At 40.0% G+C, this 13,378-nt stretch overlaps 1 protein-coding gene across 1 annotated transcript in view; it reads right to left on the reverse strand.

Annotated features, from left to right (window-relative positions):
• Positions 1-13,378, reverse strand: part of LOC136862861 (CLIP domain-containing serine protease B4) — a 263,539-nt gene that overhangs the window by 23,489 nt on the left and 226,672 nt on the right. Inside the window, exon 5 of the mRNA XM_067139125.2 lies at positions 459-554. Coding sequence (XP_066995226.2) covers positions 459-554 — 96 coding nt within the window. The remainder of the gene's footprint in view (positions 1-458; positions 555-13,378) is intronic.

Consider the following 13,378-nt stretch of genomic DNA (forward strand, 5'->3'; position numbering starts at 1 on the left):
ACCTAACAAACAGACTTGAAAGGGAGTTCTAGTCCACCATTATAAATTATGGAATTGGATGTAGAAAGTACCATTGTATATGGCCATCATTCCTTGGTTAAACTTTTTCATTGCAAACAATCATTTCCAATGAGTTAATTTAACATTCTGCTCTGTAAAATAATAAATATTATAGAGTTGTTCAAATCAAAGAACCAAGAACTTACTGGACAAATATCCACAACACTAGAAAAAATTAGCTCTTCAGGTAAGCTTTATGAACTAGGGTAACTTTGTATCAAACAGCCCTCATCAGAAGACCAATATGTAAACAATACTAATGTGTAGTATATAAAACTTATTTTTGCAAACTTAATGGACTTACTTCATACCAAAGAATGACAAAGTTCAGAGCCAGAAAATAGTTTTTCCTGGGCAGCATAAATTATGAGAATATATTTCACAGGTTTCTTGCTTACCATTTTCTGTTACTCCCCAACCAGCAACAACCAGGAATTCTTGATCAAGATTTCGATTCTGATGTCTAAGGCCAACTGGCAGGCATATAGGTCGCACTGAAATGAAAACAACAAGTGCAAAATGTATGGTTGATAGATTGATTTGTTGATTAATGATTTATCTATCCTGGCAAGAATAAGGCCAGGTAGCCTTCTCTTACATCTAACTGGGTTAATATATTGTTTTATTTTGCTAAGGGCTTTACGTCGCACCGACACAGATAGGTCTTATGGCGACGATGGGATAGGAAAGGCCTAGGAGTTGGAAGGAAGCGGCCGTGGCCTTAATTAAGGTACAGCCCCAGCATTTGCCTGGTGTGAAAATGGGAAACCATCTTCAGGGCTGCCGATGGTGGGATTCGAACCTACTATCCCCCGGATGCAAGCTCACAGCCGCGTGCCTCTATGCGCACGGCCAACTCGCCCGGTTTAATATATTGTTTGCACAAAGTTGTTTGTTAAAGCATTTCTTAATCAATACCTACAGATCTTCCTTTGGTACTGCATTTCGGCAGTAACCTATGCAATTACCACGAGCAGGTAAAGTATAGTTAATATTGGATTGTGGTATACAGTGGTGCGCAAATTACAAATTGCTTGCCGGGCTGAGTGGCTCAGACGGTTAAGGCGCTGGCCTTGTAACCCCAACTTAGCAGGTTCGATCCTGGCTCAGTCCGGTGGTATTTGAAGGTGCTCAAATACGACAGCCCTGTGTTGGTAGATTTACTGGCACATAAAAACTCCTGCGGGACTAAATTCCAGCACCTCAGCGTCTCCGAAGACCTTAAAAATTAGTTAGTGGGACGTAAAGCAAATAACATTATTATTATTATTATTATTATTATTATTATTATTATTATTATTATTATTATTATTATTATTATTATTATTATTATTTTTACAAATAGCTTTACGTCGCTTTGACACAGATAGGTCTTATTGCAACAATGGTATAGGAAATGGCTAGCAGTGGGAAGGAAGCGGCCATAGCCTTAAGGGGATGGTGTGGTGAAAATACCAAAATCTCTACTTTATTTAGGTACATATTTGGAACTTTGCACACTATTTAGTTTGGTTAGCCTATTTACAACACAAAATTAGCGTATGTACAACACGAAATTTGGAACCGATATCTTAAATAGTTTTTCAGATAATTGATTTTCTCATTATAATTGTTACTGAAAATTGTAAAATAATGAAAAATCATCTTGCATTATTGTTTTTGCTGTAGGCACTGAATTTTTTTTGCAAATTCACCTAGATATTTTCAAGGATTTAATTGATGCTTTTTTTTAAATGTTGATTGTATATATGGAGATATTAATTATTTAATATATTGTAATGTGTTGGCAGGGTAAATAAGTAAATAAATGCGTACAGAACCTGGTAGCAACCTATTTCTAGGATTTATTTACTTAGCACTACAATTACAGATTTACACACACACAGACGATAGCCGAGATTACAAGTTACACAAGTACGCTTACACGGTTTGCGCTCTCTCTCTTAGTTTCTCATGTTCCATGTACAATGACACACACACACACACACACACACACACACACACACAGAGTCCGATTATTTACACTACACTCACTCAGCCACTCAGTCACACTCGTTAGTGCTGTCACGGTCCACAGCCTACACGTCAGTCTCGCAGGTCAGGATAGTATCTGCTGTTCACTCAACCCGTCGAACTCCGTTCGCAGTCGGCACCCAGTGTTCCCTTCGCTCTGCTCCAGAACACCCAAGGTTCTTCTCCAGCAGCCAGCTTCAAGGGACACACACACACACACACGCACACACACACACACACACGACATCAGGGAAACAGGAACGAGTCCTTGGCTCCGACAGGCAGACACTCCATCAGGCTGACATCTCAGCCCAAGCTATCACTGATTGCGCTCTTCGATAACTCACATCAGCGAACTCATTCTCGCTCTCGCTCGCTCACTCACTCACTCACTAACTCACTAACTCTCACTCCAAGTTACTCCTCTCCTTATATACCTGCTCTGGGCCTTCCAGAACAGTCCGGATGCTAGATGTATCCAGGAACCTCGCGAGATAGAAGACTCCAGATTAATAGTCGAGAAATTTCCGTTGTACTCTGCTGTGGGACCGCGGACGGAGGCAAGAGGGCCAGCCTAGCACCAAGTGTTGCTCGTGATTGGCTCGCTCGAGCGTAAGGGGGGTGGGGCCAATACGATGACGCCCCCAGTGCGTAGCGAGTTGGCATGGCAGACGCTATAACCATTACAATATTTTACTTAATTTTTCACAAAATGTTACCAACTTTATAATATATTATTAATGAATATTATATATATTTTTTTAAATACTGTACGAATCATTATATAAACTATCAAGGAATAACTGTGCAAGTTTACAAGTCAACTGGCTAAGAGGTGTTCTGAAAAAATGTTGAAAAATAGTACGAAGACAATTACAAGCTGCCTAAAACCCTCCTGTACCATATGTAGACCCTTTCTTCTGCTCAGCAACTCTTCTAAACTTATTTTCTTAAGTTCCAGTTTCCTTCTCACTTTTTAGGACTGCTCAGAACACCTAGCTTGGGATATGTACATACGTTGCCTATCTCGTTGCCCTCTGATATTCCTTGCAATGTCACATATTTCTTCTTCTGAGAAAACTTACCCCCCCCCCTCCCCTTCTAAGCTACTTTCTCACTCCATATTGAACCGGCTTACAGCTGATACTACAGCATTTTCCAGTTGTTTCTTAAAGACAAATTTTGTTTTAGTTTTGACCAGCCTTTGGTAAACGGGCATTATTTTTTATTACCACTGCAGGCTCTAGCTTGGTTTTCAAGTCTTTGTGACTTGCTGGCTTTTCTTTCTTCACAATTGCCCTGTTATAGATGTATAATGGGCTAATCCCTGAAGGGCACTTAAAGTGACAAGGATTGTCATCAGTGCTCATTTAGTGGTATAATGTAGCATACATTGCAGATTTCATTTCCTGCACATCTGGAATGTTATTTTTCAGGGCATTCCTCTAGTAGCAATATTACATCATGATATTGCATGAAGGAGGGCACATATGAATAATTTGTCAGAACGGAAGCTCCAAATGCTTTCGCCTGGCAAAGTCCACTTTGCAAGGCGATTTAAAAACGGTGATCAAAGACCTGGACACACTGCACCAAAGGCTGTCGAGGGAAACAAGTATCAATAGACTGTAGCGAGCTCAAGGAGTCAGTACACAGAAGAAAGTGTCTGCGTCCATTGGACAGTGCGTACCGCAGAGCTTCACAGATAGCATAGAGCTCTGCTGTGTACACACTACAGGTTTCTGGGAGAGCAAAAAGAAACCTATCATTATCGACAACGAACGCACAGCCCACCTTCATATCTGTCCTTGAACCATCCGTGTAGATGATGACTGAACCAGGATAGCGGCCAATAATGGACAGGAAGAGCCTCTGATAAATCTAAGGTTCCGTATTTTCATTCGGGCCGGAGTGCAGATCCAGGATTATTTCAGGTCGTCGTACTACCCACAGAGGTACCCCACTTGGTTGTTGGACAAGGCAAGGAACCGAAGGTACGTGAAACAATCTGTAACTGCTATCCAAGTGTATCCCAACTGGCCGCGTTGCTCGAGGACAAGCAGCGTACAGCAAACGGTTGCCATTGTTGAACACGCAAGGATAGCTTGGATGAAGTGGCATCTGTCGCAAATTTGCAGCATACGTAAGTAGGAGCAGCTGGTGCCTCAGGTGTAAAGGCGGCACACCAGACTCGGAGAGTAGGCTGGCAATGGGGCTTGTACGAAAAGCTTCTGTCCCCAACCTAACCCCGCTTTGGTGGATGCTGTTCAACTTCGCAAGGACGCTTGGCCTTGCTAAGCCATATGCTGCACTACTGTAGTCTAGCCGAGATAAAATATGTGCCCTATTGCACCCGTCCACCTCCCGAGTCCCAGACTAGCATTTATCTCAGGGGTGTCGGTTCATTATTTAAGTCATCAAATATAAATATAACGGCATAATAGAACACGGGAATGAACGGAGCAATTAAAATTAAAATGGGGAAGGCTCGATTGTAACTTGAATTTAAGGACTCCATGATAGGACTAGGAAGTGACTGTTAACTTTAAAAAGGGCATCATCTAACTACAATAAAAAGATTATGAGAGTGGTTTCCTTTGAAATAATTTGCCAGAAGGAGCGGTTTATTACGCCATCTGACGTATGAAACTTTGATACATTTGGCAACGATATTTGAATTTCCACACATGTTACATACACAAATCACTTGCTATACCGCAAGTGGTATCAATATCTTGCTGGGTTGCTTCTGAAATAAAATGACATTTTGAGGTATAATTTCCGGATCGATTCCATTTGAATCGAACCGTTACTCAAGGATATAGCTTCCTTCTATCGGGAGCCCGAGCATAACCCATGTTACGGTCGGCTTCCCGATTTAACTAAGATGACGTACTCCGGCTATATACATTTTTCCGAGACCGGTACTCGGACTGGGTAATGTTCCTCGTGAATTACGAAAATTGGATTCCACGGACAGTTCCTATCTTACGATATCCAGCTGATGCCATACCACTGAATTAGCATTTATATATTTATTTACATGTGATTTGAAATGTTGCAAAGTAGCCTCAACAGACTACTGACACAGATGAGATAACGAGAAGCGGTTGGGAAATACCGTGGCAATGGCCCCCCTCGCACCGCGAGCGAAGTAAACAAACACGCCAAGTATTACTGTAACATCGTCCCATGCGGAAACCGTACAAAAACGAGGTACCAAATGACTAATATTATCATTCTTATTATTCAACATACGAATAGAGGGATGTTGTCACCAAATAATTAACTCCACCGTCGTCACAATATTCATGAAATTATCATCCTCGAAATTATTATTATTAATATTATTATTATTATTATTATTATTATTATTATTATTATTATTATTATTATTATTATTATTACTCAACGGTTCCTGGCACTGTCACGTTTGATTAATATCGTCATTATTATGCGGGATGCAAACACAAATGGTTATTACTGTTATTATTATTATATCCCTCTCGTGGTTATTATTATTATTATTAATGAATAGGTGACTCAAGATATTATTATGATTATTCACGTCACTCAAGAGGTTATTATTATTTATGGACCGGTCACCTCCGCCAAAATATATTAAGATATCGGTCGCAATTATAATATTTCACTAATCAACCAACGACATCATTACTGTTATTATTATGACAATTATTATTAATCTGACCGCGATGATTTAACATCGTCCTTACATTATTATTATTATTATTATTATTATTATTATTATTATCGGTTGCATATTCTCATTTAGATTCCCGTTTAACATCCTTATCAACGCTCATTTAATTAAGGCGGTCCAATCCTTTATCTGCAATATTTATTATTATTATTATCACGACATCATGATTGTCATCGCTCGTCCTTACAATGAATACAATATACGACCATTTCTGTGGAATCTGAACTCCCATTATCCTTAGATCCGTTGTATCTCAACGAATAGCTGTGCAGTCTATTTATTTCGTACATGCTGTCACGGGTTCGAATTTTCCCCGCTACGTAACTCAGTATTTCTCTGTGACACTGCCCGTACATTTTACACTCATTTCAATATCCTAAGTGTCTCTCGTACGGAATTTATTTTCCTTCCTATCTCAATATTCCTTGATTCGTTTATTTCTCACAGAATTATCAACTGACTTATTTATTCATTTCTGACATCGTACGACCTTTTATTATCTGACTGCAGATTCTCTCACATTTTCTATCTCATTTTGATCTATGCCTTGGTTCATTCTCCACAAATAATCGTAACATCTTGAAATTATATTTACCAAAATTTGACAATCATGGTTTCGTAATATTAGTCCTACGTGTTCCGGCTAATGAATCGCAACTTTAAGACACGACATTTATACGTAAAAAAATATTGAACCGTAATTTAAACCACACGTTCATAACATGTACGGATTATTAGCACCGATCTACATTTCAATATTATTAATTGATCAAATTAAATTACCACACACTTTAATTCCGAATTAAAAACGACCTCCCGTCATTAAATGATTCCCGATAAACTCAACACCTGATCACTTAAATTTATTATTACGCACGGCTCACTAAATATTCCAATATCACATTAATTATTATTATATCCAAATTATATTTAAAAAAATATCTTCTTCTTCAAAAAAAGTAGTTCTATTATTTATTTATTATTATTATTTATTAAAAAAAATAATTTTCTCCTGTCACACGGTAGTCCACTCTTAATATGTTTAACGCATAACCCCTCTCACAAACTCGATTTATTCTGGCACTAATCAATCCAGATATGATTTACTTGGAAATTATTATGTTAATCGCATCTCACAAATTTAACAACTTCACTTTGAAAATATGAACATATTAATTACAACAAAACACAACTGGTATGGCGAAGCTGGATTTTCCTTCCATGTCATTACATAGCTCGTTAAAATGACAAAAACAGAAAACACATATCGGGTCTTATTTAACTATCATAACCAAAATCAAACGTAAAGAAACTTATTAACTACAAAGAAAATATGAATGCATGCATGACTTAACGTACTACACTATATATACAACATTTACATCTCCAACAAACTGAATACATAAAAGAACCGATTATTTACATTATTATTATTTACTACTGTCCGTGCTACAAATTTAGGATGGGGTCGTTAAGCGACTCATCATGTTACAGAAGGTAACCAAGTATAATCAAGTTATTCCCATTTTTCCCATCACGATAACATTTCCCAAATATTATTTACAGTTTAGTACTCATCTTAGTTATCGGTATTCCATTACAGCTTTGCAGATGAGAGGCTCCTCCGGCCCCTCTCTGCGTTTTACTCCTCCATTCTTGATGGCGTAGTTCCACAAAAGATTTCCTGGCACATTACCATTTTACACTAATATCTTGATTACCACAAACCTTCACCATTTACAACGTTAACACTGAATACTTTAACTTGGATACAACAAATTACTATCCTAGACCCAAGAATTTAATATTTACACTATTTAATCTTCGTCCAACTAAGGCACAATGGACCTGGACACGTACGACGAGGTGTCAACTTTTACGCCCGTCGCGATACGCCCGATTCATACGGCATTCTTGACGTGTTCATGATATCGGTTCGATATAGCAAAGTACAGGCTACTATTCCCTGAAAGTACTGTTCGTCACACAGTCGGTTATGTACGTACTTATGGTGATATAATTTATACTACTCTCTTGCAGTGTAATTACTTTGCGTCACTGATATTCATAAATGACAAACACTGTCCTACGTTAACTATTTCTAGTTCATGTTGCTTGAGCGCGATCACATTTTACAAACACTGGCGGATGCTCGCGCCATTAAATGACTGTACGTCCGTAGAATTCTAAGTTAGCGGCGACCAACAGTTCAGCTCCCGATATTCAATTCAAGTGTACCGCGACCGTCAATTCAGCTCCTGAGATTCACTTCAAGTGTGCTGGCGAGGATCCCTTGCCCCGTATATATGGATGAAGCCTTTTTCCCGCGGATTCATTGACGTCATACCCCTGAGGGAGGGGGTGGATTTTTAATATCGGTACTTGCACTCCGAATTGGAAGTTAAAATTTACATCAAATTAATCCACTCCGCTAGCATATCTGCTGGATAAAATATGAACTCCTGGTGATCACAGATTTAGGAGATACGGGTGGATTTAGCTCCTCACATTTCGCGCCTTCGTAAGCGTCCCTTACAACGTGGTCTTCTTTCAGCCAATGAGATTCAAGCTGTCTGGTTTCCAAGAAATCCAGCCTTCAATTTATTTAATTTGCCAATAATTATTGATTATTTTTCCATGCGTGACATCTAATAAATTCATTACATCCATCCGTGTACTCACAATAATTTATTACTGATTACTTTTGTAGTTACGAGAATATCTCATCCATCCTTCCTTAAGATGGTATCCCTGAGCCTTCCATTAAATTTTTTACGATTGGCCGGCAAGCGGTCACGTGATTTAAATCTCCACCTGCTCGAACTTAGGCTAGTGAATGTACACGCAGCCGCTGTAATTTTCCACGAGCTCACGGAATTTCCGTCCTGCCAAAAATATCCCAAGGTATTACTCATGTTGTGAGTTTCCTTTGTATGACTCTCCCCCTTCTCTTTCTGACCAAGACTTATTTGTGGACTCTGTATTTCCTTGTTCGCCAACTAATGATATTCCCTGCTGTGAAGTAGCTAAAAGTTGTCGTGTTGAGCTAATCCGTCAGGCTCCAGTCTGTCGTCCTTCCTTCGCTCTGATTTCGACATTACATAAACGAAATATTTTCAACTACACTTCAGTATTCCAATAAATGTACCATATATTATTTTACCAATCAAATCATGACTGACTATGGGCCTAAGTCACTCGGGTTCGTCTTCCTCTTGCCCAGGTAAAAAAAAATCTAGTGAGCATCATGAGATTTTTTTTATGATGTGTCCATATCATCACCATCATGATTTGACATCAGATCCACTGTTCTGCGACGGCTATTGATTTCGTCTCTCAACATCTGGTTCCTGAACCTTAACTCCTCGTTCCGTCTTTCGATTTGATGGATCGTATTGACAAATTCCTGCACGTCCCTGTCTATCTCTCCACATTCTGGACATGGCCTCGCTTCAATTGGTGTATGGATTACTTGGACTTCTTCTTCCCTTCCGTCTTCTTCTTCATCATCATCTTCTTCGACATCATCTTCTTCCGGCTCGTCATCTGCTTCCTCTCGTTCATCCTGTGCTTCTAGTCACATCCCGTTGTTTCCTTGTCCCGAATCGGACGTCTGTGCATTCGGGTTCAAGTCGCTGCCCCCTTTTCTTGCTCTTTGGAATTCCAAGCTCTCCGCTCCTGTCGCTTCCTCATCACGGCCTCGATCATGGATCGCCTCCTTCCATTTTCTCTTGTTCAGCTCTTCTATGTACCGCCTAGACTCTTGATATCGGTCATCCTTCTCCTGACGAGATCCTCCCTGGTAATATCTCGGGTTCCCTTGATTCCTAGTTGGATACGGCCTATAATTATTTCTCTGGAATCCACGGTATCCCTTGACAGCTCGAAAGTTCCCTTGGTTGGTTTGCCGGTTGCCTTCCGCAAAATTCCTTGGTCTCATCCATTGTCGCGGCTTCCACTCCGTATTATGTGCTCGACGAGGTTCCGGATCAGTACTAGTTCCCTGGTTCTTTGTACTCGTGGTCTTCGTTTCGATTGTCCGTTCGATATTATTCACCTGCTGGTCCCTGCTCCTAATTTGTCTCGGGTTCGAATGATGCGTTGTGAGGTCTAATTGACGTAATAAAGCCTTCGCTTCGACAGCCGTCTGGACATTAGACGCTATCATCATTCGTTGGACCTCGAATGGCAATTGCTTTCCAATGGCGCTAATCAATTCTGTTTCGCTCATTGGATTATCAAGCTCCCGTAGCTTGTGAAATTGTGCCACAAAGTAATCTGAGAATTTCGTGGGTGAAGATGTTGAATATCGTCTGGAGTATACTTCCAGCCTTAACTCCTGCTGTTCCTGAATACTCCAGAACTTTTGGAGAAAAGCCCGCCGAAATCCTTCAAAGTCTTCAAAGGTATACAAGAAAGCCCTGAACCATACAGCTGGTGCTCCGTCTAAGAATTTCTCGACCGTTCGCAGTTGTCGCTCTACTGGTATTTTATTCTCATTTATATAACCGGCGATTTCCCGGATGAAACCTTTCGGGGTGATATGCCCACGGGCATCGAACCTTGGTGGCTTGTCATCAGACATCTTAATGACGTGTACCACCGATGTCGGGATAGCATTTGATGACGTAGACGACACATCTCTGTTCTCAAACTTGAAACCGTTTGTGTCAGCTTGGGATAGGCCCCCTTTCTTATGAATCCCCTGGTTATCATGGGGTTCGTATTCGCGGTATTGGAGGTTAAAGTCTTGGCTAGACGCTGACGGTTCCAACCTAGCCTTCAATATCTCCAAGTCTTTTCTGATGTTATCCATTCCGTCGGGATTACAACTTGACATTTCTTTATTGCCGGAATTTTGCCCATTATACGCCTTGCATTGTTCTAATAAGCGAACTTCCGTGTCGGCGAATGATTGGCCCTGTTCAATTAAGTCTTCCGTCCGCTGGAATAACGCTAAGTTTGCGTCTTCGCACTTGGTTATTCTCTGGCTACGGTCTTCTAAATTTATAGTTAGTTCTTCGACTTTGTTTCTCAGTCCTGCTACGATTACAAGTGTACGTGCGGCTTCCCCACGTAACTCGTTCATGCCCTTGTCATGCTTGTCCAAGGTGCCAGCTATCTGCGCGCATTTTTCTTCTACTTGTCCCCGGACGATGTCATTCTCCTTCCGACATTCATCCCGAATTTCCTCTATGTGTGATTCTATGTCTTTTCTGTCAGTTAATCGTAGAGCGGCGAGTTCCTTGACACTAGCGTTAAATTTTTCCTTAATTTCTGCGCGTTCCATTTGAGCCTCATCTCTAACGCGGTCAACCTTTTCATTTATTATGGTAATGTACGAGTCCATGTGCCCTTTTAATTCGTCTTTCGCGAAATGACATGCTTCCTGGACTTGAGTTAATTGGTCCCTAAGTTCCTGTCCCATCGCTACGCTCGCGGCCTGAACTGCATCTATTTGTGCCTTGAGTTCTGTTTTATTAACTTCACACGCAGCCTGTACCTGGTCGATCTTATTCTCTAGTGAAACACTCGCGGCCTGTACTTGGTCGATTTTGTCAACAAGTTCATGTTTAGTTGAAACAATTTTATGTTCTATTGACACACTATTAGCCTGCACTTTGTCTATCTTATAAATAATTTCCTGTTTATCCGAAACACTATCGGCCCGCATTTGTTCAACATTCAGAGTTAAATTTCGTATTAAGTCCTCTAACGTGAGAGCTTTCATCTCTCCCTGTCCTTCTACCACTATGTCCTGGGATCGCTCCCCACCGTCGTCAGACATTATAACTTTTCTTGAGAAAGCAAAAGGGCCGATCGGCCTCTCACCTTGTTGCACACGAAGGAATACGCTATTGGGTCTAGGCCCTATCCTATGACATTATACCCCTACACTAACTTTCATTTTAAAAAAAAAATTTTGACTTTAAAACTTGTTTACATTTGCCGGTCATTCAACTTGAATGCTGGCTTGCGCCTAAGATTTCACAATAAACCGCTCCAAGATAACAACAACAACAACATTAAAAACAACGATGAAGTTGGAAATCTCCTGCCCTGAAATACGTTAATTTTAATTTATACCATCTCAACCTCTTTTTAAATAATAACTTGAACTGGTGCTCAGTAATATTTTTACCATTTCAAGCCTTCCTAAACAACTGTTTATAATATTTATCTCATGTCCAATGACATTTAAATGGAGTCCTGAATTACCAAAATAATATTAAATTTCATATGGGAAAAAGAAAAACATCAAATCTTCGAGCTTACTGAATTTTGAATCATTGCCAAACTTGAAGAGATTCGCAATGGATTATATTAATAAACTAGCCAAATCTAGCTCCGTTCGAAACTAACCTTACTCTAGCATGATTTTACGTTACAAGTGAACACACACATGACCGTGATGCGGTCATCAATTAATAAAAAAATCAAAAATTTAAAAATATAAAATTTGAAAAAAAAGTATAAAAAGTTTACAATTGATTAGCAATGATATTGGCCTCTCTGCCGTTCTTAAAGCAACACGTTGGGCAAGCAATTTTGCTTCTGGCCCAACTGTAACATGTCCTACAATTGGTCATCATTTTACTGATGTCAACCAACATGACTCGTAGTTCTTCCCTTGTTTTGTTAGGCCCTCTCTGCCGTTCTTAAAGCACCACTTTGGGCAAGCCATTTTGCAACCGTCCACCTCCCGAGTCCCAGACTAGCATTTATCTCAGGGGTGTCGGTTCATTATTTAAGTCATCAAATATAAATATAACGGCATAATAGAACACGGGAATGAACGGAGCAATTAAAATTAAAATGGGGAAGGCTCGATTGTAACTTGAATTTAAGGACTCCATGATAGGACTAGGAAGTGACTGTTAACTTTAAAAAGGGCATCATCTAACTACAATAAAAAGATTATGAGAGTGGTTTCCTTTGAAATAATTTGCCAGAAGGAGCGGTTTATTACGCCATCTGACGTATGAAACTTTGATACATTTGGCAACGATATTTGAATTTCCACACATGTTACATACACAAATCACTTGCTATACCGCAAGTGGTATCAATATCTTGCTGGGTTGCTTCTGAAATAAAATGACATTTTGAGGTATAATTTCCGGATCGATTCCATTTGAATCGAACCGTTACTCAAGGATATAGCTTCCTTCTATCGGGAGCCCGAGCATAACCCATGTTACGGTCGGCTTCCCGATTTAACTAAGATGACGTACTCCGGCTATATACATTTTTCCGAGACCGGTACTCGGACTGGGTAATGTTCCTCGTGAATTACGAAAATTGGATTCCACGGACAGTTCCTATCTTACGATATCCAGCTGATGCCATACCACTGAATTAGCATGTATATATTTATTTACATGTGATTTGAAATGTTGCAAAGTAGCCTCAACAGACTACTGACACAGATGAGATAACGAGAAGCGGTTGGGAAATACCGTGGCAATGGCCCCCCTCGCATCGCGAGCGAAGTAAACAAACACGCCAAGTATTACTGTAACATCGTCCCATGCGGAAACCGTACAAAAACGAGGTACCAAATGACTCTAATATTATCATTCT

This window comes from Anabrus simplex, chromosome 2 (assembly GCF_040414725.1).
Source record: "Anabrus simplex isolate iqAnaSimp1 chromosome 2, ASM4041472v1, whole genome shotgun sequence".
Lineage (NCBI taxonomy): Eukaryota > Metazoa > Arthropoda > Insecta > Orthoptera > Tettigoniidae > Anabrus > Anabrus simplex.